General features: G+C 44.1%; 2 protein-coding genes across 2 annotated transcripts in view; one reads left to right on the top strand and one right to left on the bottom strand.

Moving 5' to 3' along the window:
• Positions 1-2,158: 2,158 nt before the first annotated feature.
• On the bottom strand, positions 2,159-10,467 carry mogat2 (monoacylglycerol O-acyltransferase 2). The gene is made up of 6 exons (XM_060057278.1): positions 10,296-10,467; positions 9,176-9,354; positions 5,309-5,513; positions 4,864-5,038; positions 4,427-4,626; positions 2,159-2,990 (listed from the first exon to the last, which is right to left on the bottom strand). Exons 1-6 carry the CDS (start codon positions 10,387-10,389, stop codon positions 2,836-2,838), a joined length of 1,008 nt encoding a protein of 335 aa, XP_059913261.1. The 5' UTR covers positions 10,390-10,467; the 3' UTR covers positions 2,159-2,835.
• Positions 10,468-11,087: 620 nt separating this feature from the next.
• Positions 11,088-25,132, top strand: part of map6a (microtubule-associated protein 6a) — a 14,651-nt gene continuing 606 nt past the window's right edge. The window contains 7 exon segments of the mRNA XM_060057279.1: positions 11,088-12,191; positions 19,146-19,362; positions 19,790-19,945; positions 19,948-19,995; positions 19,997-20,019; positions 23,370-23,480; positions 24,725-25,132. The exon segment at positions 24,725-25,132 is cut by the window's right edge and continues 606 nt beyond it. Of these exon segments, the coding sequence (XP_059913262.1) occupies positions 11,458-12,191; positions 19,146-19,362; positions 19,790-19,945; positions 19,948-19,995; positions 19,997-20,019; positions 23,370-23,480; positions 24,725-24,872 (1,437 nt within the window). The 5' untranslated portion in view covers positions 11,088-11,457 and the 3' untranslated portion in view covers positions 24,873-25,132.

Raw genomic sequence — 25,132 nt, forward strand, 5'->3', positions numbered from 1 at the left:
TATTTAATGACATTGAAGTGCTTTCAGAGTTCAGGGATGCATGAGTCTGGTCAGCTGCAGCTGCAAGAACGGGAGTCCTCCCGTTCTTCCTTGTCGTTTTTTAAGATTTTAAAATTTGTTATGTTATTTGTTATTACTTGGATAATAAAAAGTTCCCAAGGCTTTTTTCAAATATAATTATATATAATATAACTACAATGTTTATATAGATATTGTAAAATATGTTATATTATCAGCCAATGAATAGGCCAACATTGTAAAGTGTAAAAAAAAAATCCCCATTACATAAGAAAATGAAGACTACTTATGTTTAAAGATAAGATATACAGTAGGACGTCTTGAAAACGTACTTTCACCTTTGCCTTCAAAAATAAGTCAATAATATCCATTGCTGGATCCTGTGTGAGTGCTTGCATGCATGCGTGCATGTGTGTGTGTGTGTGTGTGTGTGTGTGTTTGTGTATATGTGTGTGTGTGTGTGTGTGTGTGTGTGTGTGTGTGTGTGTGTGTGTGTGTGTGTGTGTGTGTGTGTGTGTGTGTGTGTGTGTGTGTGTGTGTGTGTGTGTGCGTGTGTGTTTTTTGTGTGTGTTTGTCTGTGGGTGACACATGTGTGTGTGAGTGTATAGGTGCATCGATGTGCATGTGGTGCAATGGTGTTTCAATGATTACATGTGAATTTTACTATTCTTTACATGATCAGGCAATATGAACATCTTTGACGCTTTAATTAGCGTGTCTCATTCACCCAATGGTATTCACACACGATATCAAGGACTGTGAATTAATGGGAACATTAAAGAGGTCACAGTGCCCTTAACATTACCAAGTTAGTGTCCTATGGCAGTATGCACAAAAATACAATTCTGATTTAGCTACTGCCAAACCATTTTTATATATCTGCACCATCTATCACTATCACTATATGTCTGCTTACCGTTGCCTATTTCTTGTCGCAAGAGTAGGGGTACTAACCCTTGTGTCTTGGCCTTATTCCAACATGGCTGCCTTGTCCTCCCCTGGTCTCTCTTTGGATTGCATCAATCCTCCCCTCCACTGTGATAGCCTAGCCAGTCTGTGCCAGAGTGTTCTGGCACTCACTGGCTGCCATGCACCACCCAGGGTGCACCCACCTGGGTGCATCCCTCCCCCCCTCCCCAAACCGATAACACATGCAGACATTCGCTATGTAAAACAATTCGGGTGTCAGGAAGAAACCGGGATAAGTGTGGGTGACTATTGATAATTACCTATTTTATCATTCATATTTCTTTATATAAATGACCAAATCCTGGACTTTTCCCAGGGATAAATTTCTGTGTGTCTCTCTCTCTCCTTCTCGCTCTCTCTCTGTCTCTCTCTCTAACTTTACCTCCCTGACACGCTCTCTCTTTCTCTATGTCTGCTCTGTCTAAACTTTCCCCTATTTCTGCTTCTCTCTGTCTCAACCTCCCTCTCATCTCTATCTCTCCATCCCTCCATCTCTCTCTCTCTCTCTCTCTCTCCCTCCCTCTCTCTCTCTCTCTCTCTCTCTCTCTCTCTCTCTCTCGCTCTCTATCCCTCCATCCCTCCATATCTCTCTCTCTCTCTCTCTCTCTCTCTCTCTCTCTCTCTCTCTCTCTCTCTCTCTCTCTCTCTCTCTCTCTCTCTCTCTCTCTCTCTCTCTCTCTCTCTCTCTCTCTCTATCCCTCCATCTCTCTCTCTCTCTCTCTCTCTCTCTCTCTCTCTCTCTCTCTGTCTCTCTCTGTGTCTCTCTCTGTCTCTGTCTCTGTCTCTCTCTCTCTCTCTCTCTCTCTCTCTCTCTCTCTCTCTCTCTCTCTCTCTCTCTCTCTGTCTCTCTCTGTGTCTCTCTCTGTCTCTGTCTCTGTCTCTCTCTCTCTCTCTCTCTCTCTCTCTCTCTCTCTCTCTCTCTCTCTCTCTCCCTCTCTCTCTGTCTCCACCTCCCTGTCTGGAACTCTCATGCTGTGTTGAAACAGTATTGATGGTACCCTGCCTAAAAAGATTGTGCCACTTGCTTGATAAAAAAGGTGGCGAAGGTCATCAACAAATATTCTGTAATAAACTGTATCATCTGGCATCTACACAGATTTAGCTGTTAAAAATTAAAAAGAGAAAGATAAACATAGGTTAAAAGATCAACGTTTAAATAATCAAAAACACATATTTTGAAACATTTAATGCATTGAAACAAACCATGGCACACATATACAGTTGAAAGGAATAATGACATAGTGAATGAAATATAATGGGAATAAAAACGTTGATTGAACCGTATTTTGTATATCGGGTATACAGTCTTCAATTGGAAATAAATGACTTATATTTACTATGTAATTGAATATTACTTAATACAATAATTAGAATATGTTTTAATGCCTATTCAGCCAATCTGATTATTTTTAATCACAGAATCCACAACCTGAGTATTAAAATGCTGTACAATCAGAATGAAGATTTGGTTGACAACGGAATTAAAAACCATGGTTTAAGTTTTGAGTTGGACACATCTTCCTTGTTTGTAAATGTTCAATAAACGACCTGCAACCTTTTGCATTACCCTCGTTTAATATGTGAAGTAGTTCAAATGTGCTCATAGACAGCATAATCCCAAATAAACGAACCACATGCAATGTTGGCAACGGTGTGTCTGCTGTCAAGGAACGGGCCAGGTTACAATTATTAAACAAACTATCAAACTTGGCCGGCCAATCCCAATTCATTCCATACCATGAACCATAGCCTACCTAACTTGAGGTAAAATACCTCTTTCTCAAAGCCTCAACCCGTCTGGGTGCTTGAGCCATCCCAACTCTACACCGAGGCCTCTCTGGATGTGACTCAGACAAAGTTGAGGTAGGTGTCCTTTTCCACGCCGTAGTCGGTCTTGTGCTGGTCAAACAGGTTGCTCAGCTCCTCCATGTAGTGCTGGTGGAGGGCATCCAGCTGCTCCACGGTGGGCTTCTCGTTCTTCTCCACCCTGATTGGTCGGCCCACTGCCCGGGGGGAAAGAAAGGACGTTAAAATTGCAATATGTACAGTACCGTCTGACCGTCTGGGTAACATGATTATTGTTGATTTAATAAAAAAAGAACGAATCGAAAGGTGATGGCCTTTATATTGGCCTTTCCTCTACTGATGCTGTGTGCCAGGGCTGTTGCAGACATATTGCAGCAGAGTGGTTGATATAGGCCAAATTAAGCTGAGTTCAAACATCTCTCCCTCTCTCCCTCCCACTGTCCTTGTGCAAATTTTTTGGCCCAACTGAAGATACTCCAACACTAAGTTTTGAATTTTTGTTGCAAAGTCAACATCCTTTTGGTTAATCGTAAAGCCGCTGGTAATATAGTTTACATTTCAATGCCTGAGAGAACTCTCCAAAATGCTTGATTGCTTAATGAAACATTGATGGTAGTTTGGTGGGTGATATTAGAAGTTATACTAAACCTCTGCTGCTAGGGGAAAACTAGCCTTCAACGTCAATAAAATGGAAAACATTGCACGACGAGGGCGATCATATCTTTTCTAAATCTTGCCATAAGGGCTGCAGGAGCAAAAAGATCAGCAAATTGGAGCAAAAGGCACAGACAGTATAGCAGCATCAATATCGGTTTCCCAAGAAGGAGACCTTATTGTGGAAGAACCAACAGTGCTTTAAACAAATAGCCCTATGCTCCACTTGCATGTCAGCCAAGGTAAAATGCTATACCGCCATATTAGTCTGGAGGACCTGGCCAAGATTGATATGTTTAGAACAGCAATAAGTGACCAGCCATTCAAGTGTTGGTCTTAGTCTGACCTTCTTCAGTATTCCAAACTACATTGTAGGTAAGAACTTTAATGGGAAAATTCTGATTTCCCATCTTGCGAGGACTCCCATCTAGGCCTCGGATGATTGTAAGATAGGCCTTGGATTGTTGTTTGTTTGTTTTATGGATTATTGTTAGTTTGTTGTATGATCGTTGTATGTCAGTGTACCGTTGTTACCCAAATACAAGACCATAATTGTTATGAGTTCGGTATAACTCTTTATTCTACCCAGTTTGGTCAGGTTATGATTGGCTTGGCTCAAAATTCCCGCAACATAACCAAAATTGGTGGTCTGAGATTGGTGGGTGAAGAGAAGGGACTGGGAAGCATTTGCATTATTTTTCTCTTTTTTTTGGAAAGTATGGCATTGGACAGCCTTTTTGTCAATTCTCCTTGTGATTCTCCTTGTATTTCAGATTTTACTAGCAGTTTTACTGGCAGGCTGAATTCATAAAAGATAAAAAGCTTTTGAGGGAATGCTGGGTATTGTAGTCTGAGAAAACTCTATTCCGAATGGGACAGAAATCTGATTATTGCATTCAGTATAAACATCCACACCTTTGACAGTGCCATATTCTTACAATATGCAATCATAGATAGTTTGATGGTGAACCTAACTTACCGACTGTGTTTATTGGTTTTCTGTAAGGCATCAGGCCAAAGGAGTACTGGAATACCCCACGCGCGTGAAAGAGAGGCAAGGAGATGCCCATCACTGCCTGCAGCTTCTCCTGGATTGCCCGCAGCCAGGTTCCTCTTGGATTCCCCACTTGATCAAACACCTCATTCTCTCCAAAGGAGAATATGGGTACCAGATGAGCGCTAAAAGAAAGGGTGTAAGCCATTTGTTTCTTTAATCCATTGTTTTCGAGTTCTGGGGCCCTTCATGTTATGAAACTACTAATGACCCTTGGTTGACTGCGTGCTTTTACAGAAAGCACCATCAACTCAAACACACATCAACTGGTGCAATGTCTTTGCCACAGTAGCTCTCTCTGTAAAGGTATGCATCGTAAGAGATGTTCCCATGTTGTGTGTTGATCCCTGCTCTGCACTTACCCGTGCTCCATGGCCAGTTTGACGAAGCCCTTCTTATCGGCCAGGAGAATGTTGTAGGTGCCAGGGTGAGCGTCCAGGGCTTCTGGAGCTCCGCCCACCGCGATTACAACAGCGTTACCGCCCCCTCTCCTCTGCAGCAGGTAGCTCGCGCTCCCTTTGTCTGACGGGATCAGACCTGCAATGCACAACCACGGTATGTGAGCCGTTGGCATGCAGCTTTTTTGCTACACCTCTGGATGCACGAGTGTTGATCGGTGACATGTCCAACCAGATGTATGATTAAAAGACTAACACCCCCCCAGTCACTTCCCTGGTAGGCTGGAGTATGAATCCATCTATCATGTCTGGGTTAAAGCTTCCACTTGTGATACCCCCAGTGGATACATTTTCAAAGGGCTTGGGGTTGGTGGAAAATAAGGTTCCTTTAAAAGGGCCGGCCACTGACCAGCCAACATGATGTAGTCTCTGAAGAACGGAGCTCTGAACCACAGCGGCAGCATCAGCAGGTAGCTGTCCAGGCCTGGGAAGAGACGCCTGAAGCCTGTAGAATTGGTGCAGAAGTTACTGAAGGCTCCAGCCACCAGCACACCGTGCGGGTGGAAGCCCAGGACATAGTTGTTTCTGGGGTCCAGGTCTGCGGTCTTGACCAGCTGGAAACGACCAGAGAGACCAGAGTAAGAACTTTAAGGATGTCATGTATTCCTACTTGACAGTTAGACGACCAATGAACGTCAGCGAGTGGTTGTTGGTTTCTGACCTAAGACTGATGTTTGGATAAATCATTCACTCAGCCCATTCCAGCCTAAAATCATTTTCTTAAACTGAACATCGGCTGAGGATAATCTCCTATCGATGTACAATTTATTAGCATTTCATTATTAATGTTAACAATACTTTGTCATACAAGGCAGGCTTTATATGGCCCATCGAGTTTGGGATTTAGCACGTCCCAATGGGACAAGTCTGCCACATGCGTATCGTTCCTTTTACACATTTACTTTGAGTACATGGATCAGATACACACACACACACATGCACGCACGCACGCACGCACACACACACACACACACACGTACACACACACACACACACACACACACACACACACACACAGGCACACACAAGCACACACACACACACACACACACACACACACACACACACACACACACACACACACAGACGCACAAATACACCTATACACTTCAGTTTACAGTGTTTACACTATATATAGATATTGTACCTTTGTACTGTATGCAAGGTCCTGATCTATCGCTCTTCAGTTACATGCGTTAGTGACTTATATTCCATGATTACATTATTTACCCATGTTCCTGTGGGAATTTTGTTTAACAAAATCATACAAAAAACAATATGTTTAGTACTTGCATCAATATTATTCATTTAATTATCATCATGAGCTCAATGCTGAATAGTGTTATTGTTCAACTATAACTCAACGCCAGTTCTGTGACACTTTTGAAATATAAATGTAAACATGTTTATGTTTGTTCAGCCGTGATGATAAAAGACCTTCCTGAGGATATATGTCTGATTCTAGTGATAACAAATCGCCCAAGACTACTAGATATGACTGAGGCAGCATTTTACAGTAACAGGTGGAGTCAGAATCACGGCTGTGCATTGAGATTAGGTAATCTGTACAGTGTTCGGCCCTGGTAGGGGCCGACCACACCAAACTCCAATCGGGAGATATGGATATCAGGGGTCACGTCAACAGTATAGCCAGGGGGCTCGTCTGTCATGCGCGGTAGCTTGTTTGCGTGTCTTTTGTGCGAGCCTGCCACATTCAAAACAACATCCGCTCGCTGTGTGTTTTTATCAGTGGCAGATATAAGTGTTCCAAGGCCACTATGCAACGCGTTTTTGACAAATCGACACTACTACAAGCCTGGGAGCCATGCTGTTATCCAAAGGGGCGATCTGCTCTACCTCGTTTGGAGGGGGGAGGTGGGGAAAGGTGGTGGTAAGCGGGAGGGCAATCAATCCCTTCCATCCACAATCAACCTATTTGTGTCTGGTTTCACTTTTAGGATTCAATCCAGGAATGTATTGGGGAGATGGCAGAGAATACTATGTACTATAGTACTATTATGTTGCTCTTTACTGAGTTTGTCGTAACTTTGGATATTGTTCCAAAGTAATTTAAAGTGATACATTTTCGATAGGCCTACATGCCATGAATGAGGCTGGAGTCAGCTTTGGGGGTTAGGGCATTTTGCTCAGGGAGGCCTACAGGTAGACTGCAGACATTGGAGGTTAGCATCCCATACGGTCTACCCATCCCTCCCTCCCCTATAACACCAGTGAACACGTGCGGTTGGTTAGGAGACCCCGGAGCGTGCTCTTAGCCAGTCAAAGGGTGTCCGTATGAAAAGGACGTCAGAGATCAGCTGGTGGCCGTGGTCTCCAAGTCACTGCAGCGGGATTAGAAATGGTGGTTGAGAGCGGAGGCCCATTGAGGCCGACGAGGAGGAGACAGTGTGTGACTGGCCCGCCCTACACTGAGCCCATTTTAATCTTAACGAGGCATACAGTCAGATGATGCTGTCAGAGGATGAGCGCCCAACGCGAGGTCGGGAAAATCCGTGGAATCCGTGGATTTCTTTCGTTTTTTTTTTAAAGCACTTAAGTAGATTGGCTTAGCAAGGAAAGTACACAACCGTTATCTGGGTAAAGCTCACATGAGAACTATGTAACTTTTCTCTGTGCATGACATTTGTTCTTAAAGGCACCCAGTGCAACTTTATGTAAACATTCAATGAAAAATAAACATTCAATTTCTAGTCTTTTTTACACGTAGTAAGTTTCAATAACTCCATACCATTACATATCGACATTCAAGGAGCAAAGATGAGACGTCGTTGTGTGGTGAGAACTGATAGAAAATCGTAAACAACAACAATCGCCGGTGGGGAGAAGCCATTTTTCCATTGACTGGAAGCCTGCTTTATTTATTGTAGGTTACAAAAAATAAAGAAAATGGCGGCATTGTTGTTGTTATCGATTTTGTATCAGTTCTCACCACACAACGACGTCTCATCTTTGCTGCTTAAATGTCGGTATGTAATGGTATGGAGTTATTGAAACTTACTACGTGTAAAAAAGACTAGAAATTGAATGTTTATTTTTAAGCCTCGAAAGTTGCACTGGGTGCCTTTAAGGATGGTTTGAGGTCAAACCTATGTTATTTTATAAGCAGAAACAGAGGATAAACATAGCTCTGCTGTGTTTTGTACTGCTTTGAATATTTCCAACTAAATCCAAAACAAGATCCACAAAACATCTCTACTCACAAGACAATTTCAGTTATTCACTTATTTCACTTATATTGAGCCATTGGAGTGTTTTAATCTTTAAACCAGACACACAAGAGTTACTGAAAGCCAGTACCTGTACATTGAGCACCAACAAAGTAATGCGTTAACTGATCTAAGTAGCCTTGTTTCAAAAGAATACTGTGTGATGGTGTTGTGGAGTGAAATCAATGTCATCCTTTCTGAACAAGTGGATTCTGTTGTTGATGTTCTCTGTCTTATCAGCACGGTTCAAAGTGTAAATCTTGCTCAAGGGTAAGATGCAGCCCCAAAGTGGATTGACCTCGACAATGGAGTCCCTGTTACATTCAAAACACTCAGTAGTTGTGAAACAACTATCAAGGTTTAACTTGATGCTTGACATACTCGTTTGTGTAGGTGTAAGTAAATAAACTCTTAGAGATTGAGCTGTCTCTTCATCGCACACTTTGATCCACAGACAAAATCAGCTGCAGCCATTCGGTATGAAAAATCTTCCATTTAAAAATGTTCCAGTGAACAGTATGGTAGTGATATCACAAAGGCTTTAATAGATACATATATTACTAAAGTTTGAATTGTTTAAGTGCAAGTGACGTCAAAGACATTCCGCGATAACGGCGTATTTACGTCAATTGTACACTGCAAAATCAATGGGTTGCAGTGACCTCTGGTGGACAATAAACCATCAGCAAGAGGACGAAGAGAAAAACTGAAATCGTAACCCACTCTACACTTTTCGTATAAAAATTATGCCATTCATTGTATTAGTTTTAGTTTGACCATTAGTTTGATAATCCTACAAGCAAAATGTATGCTTATAGGATACATATATATATATACACAAAATATAAACATAGATAAAAATCGGGCAAGCAGCATGATAGGAATTTTCACACACACACACACACACACACACACACACACACACACACACACACACACACACACACACACACACACACACACACTAATAATAATAAATAACTTCACACCTTTACAGGGAAATAGTCCGTCATGTAGTGCCACAGTCGGAGGTCGCACAGGTAGTTAAATCGGCGCCCTCCCTTTGACGGCGTGTCATAGTCGTAGAACCACCAGATGGCGTACAGCACGCTCACCAGCCAGAAGCGTGTGAACACCAGGTAGAAGAACAGCGCGACGCAGGTTGGTGCTGGGGAGAGAGAGGCGAAGGGTCAGGGTCAGTGTGAGATAGGCCTACTATCCAGTTGTGATAGTACTGGTGTCATGAGGGTCAGTTTGTGTTGTTGCCAGGCCATCACACTTGCGTGTATGTGCAAAGAAAACCACCCCCTCTATATTGCAGTGGGGATGAATTGCAAGAAGTAAATAGAGTGGTACATGGAAGAGGCCCGGCCTATGCATGATGAATGAGCTATGTGACGGTGTTGTCCATGGTGACCACTGCACTGCATCAAAGGCAGCGATGCAGATTACCTCACAGACCGGTTTAGGGGTTACTCATGGTCCTGGGTCACCAAGTCGAACTTGTTTAACTTTAAACCTCAAACCTGAACTTTAACACGTGCATATACATGATATATATATACAACTATCTTCAAAAGTATATGAGGCAAGAATGTTTAGCTTATGTCAGTTAATATGAGTGCGTTTTTTTGAGTGCATCTACGTGACATTTCTGGCCAAATGCCAGTTGTTTTATAGATTTACTCTGATAACGCGTACCAGAATGTCTTATCTATACTATTGTTTAATTCTAGCTTTCAGTCACGATGACTCTGGACTTTTAATGCAATTCCTGCAAGGCTCTCTTCCAAAAAACAGATCTTGACGATAATTACAATTTTATAAAGTGTTCACCCATTTCTGCCGAGTCACAGTAACAGTAGGCCTACACCAGTATTCGGGGCTTACTAAATTATAATTGGCCTGCTGATGTCAGGGTGCCCTGCTACACATGTATGGACAGATGAACAGAGTAAAACGTTCCCATCATGTCATCATCAAATGCTGGCACATCTCTGTCACACATACCTGTACATCTTTACGAGCTACAACCTGTGTTTAAACACTACACCTGCGCTCACCTTGCGTGACCCCATGACGCCCCCTCTGACGAGCCTCTGAACTCACCGAGTCCCAAGAAGGAAAAGACCCACTGCAGGGCGGCGGCCGTCTGCAACCTCCTGTCCAGGGGAACATTTCTCGGGGCGAATGCTATCGTCATTTCTCACGGTAAGACCCAGAACACAGGCGATGTTCTTCGATGGCCGCAGGAGACCGAGTGAAGTTTTGTGTCCAAGTCGTCTCCGGTTTTCAACCCCCTCCCCCCTCCGCCCACTCTTCACCATCGTCTCTCCTTATCAAGTGTTTATTACTCCATATCTCCCACATGCAACCTTTGACCCATGGCTCTTCTTGGTTGGGTCAGAAGTTGAATCACAGTAGAGCAACATTCAAGCGTTGGATGTTTAGCACTCTTTTCTATAGGCTGTTGCATATCTATTCTTTCTTACTGTTGGTGTTTGATTTTGGATTTTGTGTGTGTGTGTGTGTGTGTGTGTGTGTGTGTGTGTGTGTGTGTGTGTGTGTGTGTGTGTGTGTGATCACGCTTTTAGGGTCCTCTGCTGGGGACTATAAACTGGCATTGACCGTATTTGGAAACTGACCAAAGTTTTTTTTTTTTCTCTCTCTACCAAAGAGAGAGAGAGAGAGAGAGAGGTCATTTTATGCAGCAATTGTGATTGTTTATATAATAATTCTAATGATATTTTTACTATTATGAATTATTTTTACTCTGATTATTTGTATTATTATTATTACTACCTAATTGCCTATCTTTAACGTAGTGTAATATAAAGGCTATGTGCATATCACAGCCTAATTGATGTGATGAGCTACAAAGCGTCCCTCCCACATGAGACGCAGAGTGCGTAACGAGTCAGGTTGTTTTCCTCCGGTGCCGTTCCGAGCATCTAGGGTGGATGCTGAGCTGGCGGGCGGGGCTTCTCTATTCTCGCTGTGTGTAGCAGCTACAGGACCGGACCCGAGGAGGAGACAGGCAGAAAAGAACGACCGAAAAAGAAGCTTATTACTGTTTAATGCGAGGCAATTTTGATGTGCACGATGGATGTCTTAAGTGGTTTCCTTTGAACACATTGGAAATCATTTCCACGCAAAACCACCGATTTTTTCTTGCACATCACAGATCAGGATACAAGGGCCCTTCGATCATAGGGGGCGATTCGTAACAAATTGAATTGTTTTGGATCGAGGCAATCGAAAATCCGTGATCATGGCGTGGCCCTGCATCACCAGGGCGTGCTGCATGTCCCGCCTTTGGAACCAGCTGGACAAGGCTGACATTGCGGTGCCTTTGGTCTTCACCAAGTATGCTGATGTCTCCGAAATGCAGCACATCCAGCTGCAACCTTCGCTCCATCAAAAACAGGCGCATTACCCGCGTGTGACCATAGCTGCGCAGCCCACCCGGGCAGAGCAGGGCCTCGCGGCTGGCTTACCGCGGAGGAGCGCCTCGGAGGAGCGGGTCAGTAGCTCCGTGATGCGCCAGGACTATAAGGGCAACTGGAGAGTTCGCCCCGAGCCTAGCTGTAAACCCAAAAATGAATACCACAACCCGGAGATCCCCTTTAACACCGAGACACAGTATCAAAAGGATTACAAGCCGTGGCCCATCCCCAAAAGAGGTGACCACCCTTGGATTTCCAAACCCCCCCGCTCCATCTCCGTCGGCGATGATCGGGTCTTAGACCGGTCCAGACACCAGTCCAAACACGGGCTCGCCGAGGTCGACGGTGGCGTGGAGAAGAGCGCCATTGCCGACCAGGTGCAAGAAAAAGACATTTTCCAAAGTTACAGAAAAAAGCGGGTTAATTATAATACCCAGGGGGAGAAGAAGGTGGTCATTAAAGTTGAAGGAGGGCCCACAACAGAGGGCCGAGGCAGGGCAGCAGTTGATGCTCTAAACAGACAAATAAAGGAGGAAGTGACCGGTGGAAGCTCATACAGGTACGTTTACACTTACCGTCCCCTTGTCTCTATTTATTTGTGGCAATTGACGATGATCATTGACCACCTGATAAGCATTTATGATCAGGTGAGACTCTGTCCAATCAATTATTAGCATGACGACTGGAACTTCCAAGCCAGCTGTGAAGTAGGACTGCAAGATGCTACACTGTCACCACGCCCCTTTCCCCAGATGGTTTAATCAATAAAGCTCTTATTCTATAAGGAATGAAATAGCCGGAATCCTACACCACAGCTATCTGACGTATGGATCCGAACAGCTGACGTGCAAGACAGTAGACCTCCGGACGTGGCTGAGAGATGGTGCTGGATGCATGGTTCATCTATGGATAGGATGTTTTTAATGTTTCTATCTGTTTCCATGCCTCCATACTTGGACCCGTTCAGTTGTAGGCTAGTTTATCAAAAATAATGAATTTGTTTGTCATTGGATCTTTGAAATTTGCGTGAATCTAGCCCTCCAATTTATTTAAATCCTCTGATAGAGCCTTCAAATGCATCCAAAAGTCTTGCTATAGAATTCCAGTTGTTGGGCTTGACGAAAATGTACTTATTTTTCATTCCTTAATGCGTCAGTTCTAGTGAGGTCTCCCCCTTAAGCTCAGTTTATTATCTACAGTCAGCATTCGGTTCTAGATAGTTTAACAGCTGCCGTTTACAAAACACATCCATTCCATGTGCCACCGCTGTGTGGTTGGGAAGTCGACTACATTGAGTTTACTCTCAGAGAAACCAAGCAATCTGTTCACCACTTTTAAGGGTCTTCAATCCTTCAACTTCGCAAGTCAGCCTAATTCAATCGTATGGGGAAAGTAGTGAACGTGAAAAGTATCCTCAATTGAACTTGTATATAAAAACATTGCCATGTCACACAAAATGGTGTACAGATCAACGCACACACTCTGGGCAGCTGTCTTGTCTACCCTGGTGCACTTAACTGCAATGGACTAGCTAGGGCCTGCCATTGACGATGCTCACCGTCCAATCATGGTGGCTACTGGACATCCTTCATTCACCTTCCACACATATTGACCCGGGTCTACTGCTCGCACAGAAGGAGTCAATGGCTATGTATGTGCAATTTATTTATTTTGTGTTTAAAAGGTCATTTTTTAGATAACCTCCTGTTTCAACAAGGCTCTACGTTCAAATATACCGGTTGCTACAGGTGACATGGTTGCTGTTAAATCCTCAGGTCTCTTTTTCATTGGTTTTACCATCCCTCAGCGGTCACATAGAAGAATTATTCCCCGAAATAAATGTCCTGTCTGTTAAAGGGGCAACAAGGCAGAGAAGAATGATGAGAGCCACTAGGTGCTGCATAGCTGGCAGGAGTGCTGCTGGTACATTCATAGCACTTCACAAGGTGCAATATAGGTCACATAAAAACAGTAACATACACTACAAAGAGAGGACTATAAATCAGAGATGGGGTGACGGATCGGGACAGAACAGAGTAGTGAGAGAACAAAATTGCTGTGCTTTCTGGAGCCCAGAGAATAGGGCGACTAAGACAAAGACATTGATATTGATATTTTCCTCATACAATAAAAACTATAAACACCCTATTTATTCAATGTGATCACCTAATTCCTTCTGAATGTGTGTGCAGTTAATTTGCCCTTCAAATGAAAAAAAAAGAAAAAAAATCACAGTCATGCTCTTGCAACTGAAGGGGAAACTAGGGGTGGCCAGGGGGAACCAACGAGGTGGTGGGGTCTCACCTGCTTCCTGGGGTCCAGGTAGGGTTCACTGTACAGGCTGCGTATCCTCCGGTGCTCCAGGGCTTTGTTGTCGGCTGGCTGGTGCTTGGACTGCACACCCCCCTGTAGGCATAGTGGTCTCAAGGTTGGGCCTGTCATCATGCGGCTGGTTCTGGGACTTGGCTCGGATCATCCAGTTTTTATCCAAATACATTGCCCTATTCTCCACTGTATCTCATAGCACGGTCGACAGCCAGGTCGACAGCTAGCTTTGGGTTTTGCCGGATTTCGATTAAGACGAAGCTCTACCCTAGACAACGCGACACAAACCCTTCACCTTTTTGAAAAGCTATGTCCCGCCTCACGGAAGACAGTAAAAAAAAAGACCCATCTGCCTTCCATTGGATAGGGTTTTAAGTCTCATCCCTCATTTTAAGGTTAGAAATCCCAGACACAAAACCTATTTTGAAAAAAAGTTTAATGCGGCCATTCTGATCTGACACAACACACTGCAGTTATTTTTGGTAGAGTAGCGCGGTTTTGGATTTAAAAATGATCCTCTTTCGTGTGCCAACATAGCCCAGTGTTTATACGGCCTCAGGTCCTCAGTTGCACTCATTCCAGTCTATTATTCTTCAGTCTTTAGTCAAACCAATGATAGAAGTTGAGAAGGTAGTTTGATGACATGAGGTTCTAAATGACAACTTTGGTTGTTGCATCAAATAGCTAAAGCCATCGAAAGCTATGTGTTATATGTCTGGTTGTCTTGGTCTTGCCTTGTTTCCTATTCTGGCATGAAAACCTCTGGTAGCAGGGTCACCTGTGAATAATCACAATGGATAGTTTACACTACACTGCAGTTACAGGAGAGAGAGAGAGAGAGAGAGAGAGAGAGAGAGAGAGAGAGAGAGAGAGAGAGAGAGAGAGAGAGAGAGAGAGAGAGAGAGAGAGAGAGAGAGAGAGAGAGAGAGAGAGAGAGAGAGAGAGAGAGAGAGATCAGATTTAGATAAGGTTGCTGTTTAAGGTAAGCCAGGAGGCACCATGGCCTTGCATGCTAAAAGGCTTCAATCAATGAACACACACACAGAAGACAGTGAGAAAGGTCAGTCATTTAACATGATCATATTTCCAAATCATCTCTGGCTTACAAATAAAAATGGATCAATATTATATACCATGAATACATAAATACAAAACAGGCGAGTTCCAACACATTCTGAGAGGCACTCCCAGTGCTGGGGGCCTTGAGTGAAAGAGAGAACGATAACTCTTGGACTTTTATGTGGAGTATGTGCAATCAATTAATAAATAAATAAACAACAAAGAGGATTCCTTCCTCTCTATTCATCTCTCAACCATCCCCAGTGGTGATATCCTCCTCAGACGGCCTGAGTGGATGTGATTGCACCATGTTTAAGCCACAGCGGATGATTTTCTGCCGTTCTAGTGGTTCAACATTGTGAGCGCCCCCACGGAGTCGAGGGAGTCCGGAGGAACTGGCCGTAGTTCAGACCTTTCTGGAACATTGTGGCGTGAAGCTCAGCGGTGTGGTACACTGGCCCGCTGCCAAATCCGGTCCATGCCAGTTTATAGTCCTAGCGGAGGACCCTTTAGCAGCGCACACACACACAGAAACACACACACATACACATACACGCACACACACACACATGGGTGCACACATTCATACACATACACACACACACACACACACACACACACACACACACACACACACGCAAGCACACACACATTCACACACACACATGCGCGCACACATTCGTACACAAACACGCGCACGCACACATTCATGCACACACACTGTCCCTTGAAGGTTGCGTTCTAAAGCGTCTCTCTACCCCACAGGAAGAGGGATAAAGGAGGGTGATGGCGTAGCCGGGCACATGGAGACGTAACCCATGGCAACAACACTCTTCTCATAACTTTGTTTGAGAAAAGGAGCAAAAAAAAAAGGGAAAGTCTGAACACAAAAAAAGAGGTTATGAACACTGGCTGTGGTCAGGGAGATTATTGTTCTGCTTGATGAGGAGAACAAATTGGTTTCCAGTCAGAGTTAAAATTCGATGAGAATCAAACCGTCGGAGCAACTCTGACTTAGACCAATAGGGAGGATTTTATCCAGTATCTGTTGTCCACCACTGCAGCTCACTAAGCTCCTCTCATGTAGCATTGGGCTTATTGTTTCATGAAACTTGAATGAAGATTATAGTAGAAATATCGTTTTTTGGAGATTCATTAAGTGCAAGTGGAGGATGACCATCACCTATTCTATGCAAGAGTCCAAAATCAATAGCTTTCCCCTTGTGCTTAGATGGAACGGCAGAATGACTGTAAAAGACAACAAGCATAACAACTACATCCTGATTCATTTGAGAAAATGGACACATCGGTACTCTTTGGCCACTCAAGCAGTGGACGCTTTGCAGAGTTTACACAGCAGAACTAACGGTGCTGGTGGAAGCGTTGTATTTAACCCTGCACTACACACGTACCAAGTACAGGCTGTACCAAGTACAGTACCAAGTACCAAGTACAGTACCAAGTACAGTACCAAGTACCAAGTACAGGCTGTACCAAGTACAGTACCAAGTACCAAGTACAGGCTGTACCAAGTACAGTACCAAGTACCAAGTACAGGCTGTACCAAGTACAGTACCAAGTACAGTACCAAGTACAGTACCAAGTACCAAGTACAGGCTGTACCAAGTACAGTACCAAGTACCAAGTACAGGCTGTACCAAGTACAGTACCAAGTACCAAGTACAGTACCAAGTACCAAGTACAGTACCAAGTACCAAGTACAGGCTGTACCAAGTACAGTACCAAGTACCAAGTACAGGCTGTACCAAGTACAGTACCAAGTACAGGCTGTACCAAGTACAGTACCAAGTACCAAGTACAGGCTGACCTTAGAGACACTGGCAGGATTGTTTTGTCATACGTGCGTGACCAGCAGCCATGCCGCTGTGCAGACCGGTGTATGACACTGCCTTCCCCATGTGCTCTCATACTATCTTTATCATCTCCCCCCCCCCCCCCCCCCCCCCACCCACCCCTCTCTCTCTCTCAACACAAACACACACAGACACATACACGCGCAATGCTTTATCGCACACTGCATCTCCTGTTTGACTTGGCCATGGGCTACGGACATGGTTGTGTAACTTGTCTGGTTCGGCAGTATCTTGGCCCAGTCCAGCATTACTGTAAAAATGGACTCCAGTCCTCTTGTGAAATCCGTCTCCGAGTTTGCTACCTCTCCCCTTTAAGGCTCCATCCAGCAGCCATTAAGATGACATAACAACATTTCACTCATCACTGACTTTTATATTGTTCTGACATGTGAAGATTATTGCGTAAGTTACTGGAGATTTATGAAAAGAATTACATTGTGAATAGAAGTACATTAGATAATATAAAATGAGATGGATGTAATGTATCACTCCGAGACGGGACCTTTGGGTGACACGGCAGAATGTCTGACACATTGGAAACACATTTCATGATGGATTACATCAAAGTCATGTACAATGTTGTTATTAAGTCATGAGCACCACAGAAGATATGAAATATAAGAAATTAAGATGCGGATTAGGATAATTAAAGTAAATTACATTGAAAAATAAAAGCAAAAATGGATAAAATAGAAAAGTTTCATTGGTTATATTCGAATGATCTACTAATATTTTTCTATAGTCTATTTATTCTTCATATTAAAAAAAATCCTGCCGTTTGTTTTGTATTTTTTGCACAGTCACCACAGGATGCCAGGCCCTTAGTGTCGAACACACACCAATATCAAAGCTCCGTTCTCTCTCAGCAGAGACCTTGGCCGACAACCTTCAATGCTGTTTCCTCTCCACTGAGCTGAGACTCCCACAACTACAATCTTTCTCCACAGCATTATGGATTTCTATGTTATTTCATATTGGTGCTGACTTGCCTAATGAGTACAGTGTTCCTGCTGTGTGTCTCTCTCTCGCCCTCTCTCTCTCTCTCTCTCTCTCTCTCTCTCTCTCTCTCTCTCTCTCTCTCTCTCTCTCTCTCTCTCTCTCTCTCTCTCTCTCTCTCTCTCTATGCTGTATCCGCCTTAATAATAGATTCCCTTAATTCAGTCCTTCCCATCACTGGCGTTGCCTTTGTGGGAGAATGAAACAGTGGGCTTTTCACTTGCCAGTTCAGCGGAACGGGGAACCGTACATTGTTTGCATTTGTGGGGGTTGGAGTTTTTTGAACAATTGCTGTTTTTAAGCAAATATGCTTGAAAAGCATTGGTCTTTATTCAGCGCCTGTCATGTAATAAATTACAACAAAGCAAAGAACAACGATGCAGTCGCGCTTTCGAAGAGGTGGGTTGTTTGCAAAATGCTGATAAGTCCCTGTTTACTATTCTAGTTCAAATGAGAATAACAAAATGCGCTGCTTTAAAGTTAGTAAAAAAATGTCCAAAGGAACCGTTTCTAACCCTTAGTCCTTTTTTAATGTTATGTGACATTGTGCGATCTTGTTAATCTGATTCATAAAACAATCCCAGAAGATATTTTTCTATGAGAAACTTTTAAGAATTACACACACTGGCGTAAGACTGCATTTGATCAAATTAAGATAAACCAAATGTATGTGAGTTGGGATTGGAAGATATGGAGACATTGGTGCAAAGTACATGAGGTGCAAAATACAAAATTTGTATTGATCAGTCATCAGAAATAAAAGGGGTACAATGACTTGAGTTTTTCAATCTGTACAGAACTGATTTGGTTCTGACGCGGTAACAATGGCTTCCTACAGAACAGCAGACACCTGCAGTCCTCCAAGTCAAACCGTGATATATTATACACCAAGGGAACACAGGCTTTAACCCAGATCCCTCCATCTCACTCTTCATGTGAGTCCAAGTCCAGTTCCTTACCTGGCCATTCTGTCTGGACACAGAAGGACGAAACAGCATTCTGCCTTGACAAAGGATTTCAAGCAATGTTTTAACTTTTAAAACACGCAAAAACAAAATGCTTGTGTTCACATCCTCCTTCACAACCCCGGCTTCTCTGTGATTCAATAACCTTAACAGCTTGTGTTCCGAGTCCTACAGCTACTCTGCACGATTCAGCTGTGTTTCATCATCATTTAATATTTGCAATGTTGACATAGTTGCAATTCGATTGATGATCTCCTATCGCCAATTTCCGCCGCCCCCCCGTTCCCCCCACAGCACGGAGTTCAAGGCCTACAAGGACGTGAAGCCAACCAAGATGATCCGAGCCAAGTCCCAGTACCTGCCGCCTGACGACAGGCCCAACCTGGAGACCAGCTACAGCAACTCCTACCAGGGTGTGCAGTCCAAGCCCCAGCCGGCCGACAACAAAGCCCTTGAGCGCCGGAGGATACGCAGCCTGTACAGCGAACCCTACCTGGACCCCAGTAAACAGGTGAGGCCCCACCACCTCATTGGTTCCCCCTGGCCACTCCTTGTTATCCTCTGCAGTTGCAAGATGTTGGCTGTGGATTTCTGGAGAGAGCAACTTGCATGTGAGGTTGAGAACGATCAAAGAATTCATTTAAAAGTGGAGTGGCTCCCACAATCCAAGGGCTGCAGCACGACAGATGGACAGAGAGCCGAGAGGGCAGTAGGAAATCACATCACAAGGGTGCCATTTACATTGTATCTTTCATGAGTAGCAGTGGTGCACATGAATATCAAAAGCAGGAAAATACTAATTTAAAAGTTCTCGTAGCTCGTTGTACATGTGGAATGTGTCGTTCGACTGGGGATCGTAGTTACGATCAGATCCCAGCAGTGATAGGGATGGAGGGTTGCGGGCTTCTCACTGACCCCCGGCTCTTCATGGCTCCCAGTCGGACAGGTACAGCGCCACCCGCACCAAGCCCAAGAAGGCCGGCGGCGCCGCCAAGACGGCCGGGGGCCCGGGCAAGCCGGTGAAGAAGGCCAGGCAGGACAAGCAGGGCGCCGTGCTGAAGGGGTCCAAGAAGAAGGCCCCGGAGGAGGGGCCAGCCGGGCCCCCGCTGCCCCGGGGGACAAGGAGAAAAGTAAAGAGATGAACAAACAAACTGGCTGAGGCAAAAGAGTAAAAAAACATTTAGCACTACTTCTATCCTTTCTTTCTCTTTTTCTTTGGGGAGGGGGGGTGGGGTGGGGGTGGGGGGTGAGCATACACACCTCTTGTTCTCACACCTCTGCCTCCCTCCACTCTCTCACTCTCTAATTGGCTATTTCACTTCCTCCCCCTTCAAGCCCCTCCGCTCTCATTTCTCACTCCCTCTCTCTCTCTCTCTCTCTCTCTCTCTCTCTCTCTCTCTCTCTCTCTCTCTCACTCTCTCTCTTCTCTCTCTCTCTCTTCTCTCTCTCTCTCTCTCTCTCTCTCTCTCTCTCTCTCTCTCTCTCTCTCTCTCTCTCTCTCTCTCCTCTCTCTCTCTCTCTCTGGCTCTCCGTTTAACCTTGCAAAGTAACCACTACCTCTTGGCTGTGCGTGTGCTTAAGCTGCACAAATTAAATGTATCCTATAATCTAAACAGGACATGATGTCATTGCCGGGCAGGAGCCTCCACTTCCTCCGTCGCCCCCCCCCCCCCCCCCCCCCCCCCCCCCACCCCCCTCTGCTCCCGCGCTGCCTCATCTTTTGGTTGCCAAGGCTACCAGCTGCCTGGCTAGCCACAGGATGGGTCTCTTGTACTGTTTTGCATGGGTCCATCAACAAACAATTCTGCAAAGTTGACATCCATCGACGAGGCAGGTTTGCTTTGTTTGCGTCTATCAAGGGTTTGTCAGGAGAATAATGGATCTCTAATTTGGCGCCATGGAAACCAACCTCTGTGTACGTCTCATAATAATAATAACAATGACGAGCAAAGCAACTCCTCCTGACATCTTTGATAGATGTGCAGCTTGGCAAGTGGTTCCATGCTTGGTCATGTAGCCTGCTCTGCCTCTCTCCGTCTCTCTACTGCTCTCTGCGTGGCTGTGAATGCAGAGCAACAAGCCGGACTGATGATGTTTGACGGAAATGCTTTGTTGTTTTATCATTGTTTTGTTTTTTTGCATTGTGTAAAGAACTGAATAGCTCTCAACCAACAACATCAAGTGGTGCTTAGTTGAATTCAAGTGGTGTGTTCGTTGTGCTCATCGCTAGCTCGCGTAGCTTCCATCCCGCGACATTTACACGAGATTGGCTCCTCACAAGGGGTTGTTGTGTTCAAGGTCACAGCTCACTGTTTCTGATAAGGCTCACCGTACGGCCCCCCACCCAGCTGGGAGCCCTCGTCTGATGCATGTACTGTCCCGTCGTTTGCAGAACACGTTAACATGCTGATGACGGTTTTGTCAATTGCAAAGTTAAGGTAATGATATAACTTTGACTTGTCCTTTTGATGCTGACAATAGTACTGGCCATAGCCGCCTGTAAATTCTCCCATTCATAATCTTTATTGACAAGACATATTAAGTGCACAGCAACACACACACACACACACACACACACACACACACACACACAACCCCCCCCCCTCCCCCCCACACACACACACACACACAGCTAGGGTGAACTGTGACCTATAGAATTCGCTACACATGAACCCTTTAAATGCAACAACTTAATCTAGTGGTAACCTCACTCACCTATATGTATGTGTTTGTAGAGGGAAGGATCTATCCTATTTTCTTGGTTAAGGATGACTTATTCATCAAAATATTCATCCTTTTACACCCCAGTAATGATATGAGGCATCATCTATGTTATGCTGAGTTTGAATGCAGTCTTTGTGGACTCTGACTTTGCTGTTCATTGTTCTTTCTTCCGACTGCATGTTATTCTGCTTGTCTTACAATAAGCCCATGTTTTTGTTGGACAATGGCTGATAGTTGAACCAGGAGCACTTTCCATTGTGTAGTGTAAGGGAATGGGGTTCGATTATTTTGCCAGGTTGGGCAATTTGAAAACAGCTTGCAAATGCTTGGCGATGAGAGGTATACCAAAGTATGCCGAATAATACGATATTTCAAATTTGTGTGTCCAAAGTAAGAAAGGTAAAAAGCTAGTTGTATTTTTGCAGTAACTTATTGTATATATCTTAATATGGCCGACAGAGCTCTGCATGGGCTTAGGTCTTACGCAACACATGGCTAAATGGCTGTTTTCAGTACGTCTTAGCGTTGAAGGAACTTTCATTTTGTTTACGCCCCTTGGTTTTGTCGAGGTTTAGACCACAATGGCAGAGCATTGTACATTGTGAAAGGCCTGCCCTTCCTCATGGCTCGCCCATCACTGTACCCCGCCCCACTTCAATCACCCACTCCAGCACCCTCACCCAACTCAGCACCCTCACCCAACTCGGCACCCTCACCCACCACCACCACCACCACCCTGCCACCACCGCCTCCTACGAGGGCACCCGGTACACTGTTTTCCATCACCTCTGCCAACCTGCATCGCTCGGTGACCCATTCCAAAGGGTGACACTGACCATTTCTATCTATATTTATCATTACCACCGCTACCATAGCTGATCATGTGACACCATGGCTGATCATGTGACACCATAAAGCATGAGGCTCATTGTCATTTTGTAGCCTTTGGTTTCCAGGGGAGGCTTGTGTGAGGGTCCGGTTTGGGGAAGTGTATGCAAACAGTGGTTAGATCACTTACGGGGCTATTATTATAGTCATTATTAATTATTATCATTCTTAGGCAAACCAGGATAGAAAGTGTGGTAAAGAAAGTGACGTGTTGGGCAAGAAATATATATACATATATATTTTACTGTGACGTGCTTGTGTTGCATATATTTAATGAAATGCACAAATAAATGCCAAAAGTAGAAAAAAAGCAGTGTGTTCTTGGGTCTTTTGTTGAGAAATACAGAGATAGCACTGCTAAGATTGCAGATATGTGCTCGTATGCTTCACCTCTTCCACTCCTTACCTTGGTGAGATAGATCATATCATTTAATGATTATCATCCACATGGAAGAGAATTTCGCTCTTGCTCACTATTATTTTTTGCATATTTAATACTGGTACCATATTCTGGCATAAGTTCTTATGGCTTTTCAGCTTCATGCATATTGCGTTCACGTGGGGAACTGAAGAAAATATGATTCAGGCACTGAATATATTCAGACCACTCGTTCAAATTGGGTAGCAACATGCATGTAACAAAAGTCCAAGAACCAAATTCCAGAATAAAAAGGCATGTGATTCTCTATGAGCCTGGCCATATTTACACAAATAATGCAATGATGTATACACGTTACATATTTAATTTAACATCAGATGTGTTTGATATGTTAAGATATTGAATGAAACCCATCGTAATTAACCCCTTATCTTCAGGTAACATGGATGGCCTATGTTTGAGTAAGTCTTGCTGTTTGAGCATTGTGTTTCAGAGTGCTAATGAGTGACATTCTGATTCATTTAAAGGGTTGTGCTAAAACAGCACCACTACATACAACTCTGCCAGCCAATCCGAGACATTGGCTGGGTGCAGACCCTAAAGCAACACCTGTGGGGCTGTACGCTACCAGATCCCAGGTAATGACAAATTACTACAACACAACAAGAAACCGACAACAACAACAACAACAACAACAACCGCAAGCCCCAATTACCACCCATTCCCATTCATACATGCCCAAGAAGGAGCCGAACCCTTCCAAGTTTATTGTCACAGCAGCACACTTGCGTCTCTGTGGTCACCGATCGCATACTCGATCCAAGCGAGGTTCCGATATTTCGTCTTTCATGTACGTGAACACGCCCAACACTCCAGAATGCCCATTCATACATTCAACTAAAAATAGACATCGCATGTATTTTCTTCCATATGGAAACTATAGTGTCCGGGAGGAAATGGGTCTCTCTGCAATGCATGCCGGCTCTGTCCTACATGCAAGATGCAAGGCCATCTTACGTTGCTTATGCGCAGGAAGCCTTGGGTTCTCTCAAGTCATCGCTGGTCATCCGCGAAACATCTGCCCGTTGTGGACTGGGATGAAGCCAGGATGCCGGGCGTAACCCATTGCACGGTTGCATGAATATGATGGTTGAATTGTTTAATTTTTTGATGATCACAATGGAGGGATCATCCGACCCTTTCCGATTTTAAGATTTACCTACTATGCATTTTCTGCCGATGATTTGTTATATTGGACTCTGTGAAACTTATCTTCAATTTTTTGTTGAATCTTGAATCGTTTTACTTTCTTCTTCACTGGAAACACATTTTTTCACTCAATTTTTTCGTTCCATTCAACAGTTTTTGGGGTATTATCTCTTGAGTGTTTAAAGTATTGAATACTTTTCATTGTTAAATTCAACTGAGGGTAAGTATGAATTGGAACTGGCTCCGGCTGGCTCTTTTGAAGAAGACTATAAAGAGAATGGTCTGTAATGTCCTTGCTGTATTTGATACTATATAGCTATATATAATACGAATGCAACTTGGATTAACTTTAAACCATCCGGTTATAAAGATACAAACCAATACAAATTTAGATTGTTAAACCTTTGAGTGTGGATTCTTGGCAAATGCCAACAGGATCCCCATGGTTTAATTCAACTTTTCAAAAGTACCAATGACTACTTTCTGTTCTATAGTCATTCTCTCCACATCTATCATCCCGAATGAGTGCTTAAAGAGTGCTCAGCCACACAGATGTCGATGATCTGGAGATATGCCTCATCCTGTGTTTGTGTTTTTGTCTCTCTCTCGCTCTCTCTCTGTCTCTCTCTCCCTCTTTCTTCTTCTTCGTTGGTATGTAAACTGTGCGCTAAAGGGAAGCTCATGACGAGGGTCTCCGAGCCGATCATCGTGGTGCCCAGGGTGCTGCCGGAGGAGAGTCAGAACCTCTCGTGGTAAGACCCGAGCCCCGCCGGACCACTGGGGTGGTCCGCTTCGCGCCTGACGTAAAACCGGCGGATTAGCACACCGACTATCCAAACCCAAGCAACAGCACTTACAGTGTAAGATGGCAGGAGATATCAGTAGTAGTGTACATATATAATGGTTTGGGTAACGCTTTATTTCGCAGACTGTTATTTCCTCATAAAATATCTAAGTGATGATAATAATACAAAACAACAAAACCATGAATACAAATTATTTTGGGAGTGATTAATACAAAGGTAAAATGGAGAAAAAACACTTGTACAGAAATTATCTAGTAAAGTCTGTATATGGGTTT

Source organism: Gadus macrocephalus, chromosome 7 (assembly GCF_031168955.1).
Source record: "Gadus macrocephalus chromosome 7, ASM3116895v1".
Classification (NCBI taxonomy): domain Eukaryota; kingdom Metazoa; phylum Chordata; class Actinopteri; order Gadiformes; family Gadidae; genus Gadus; species Gadus macrocephalus.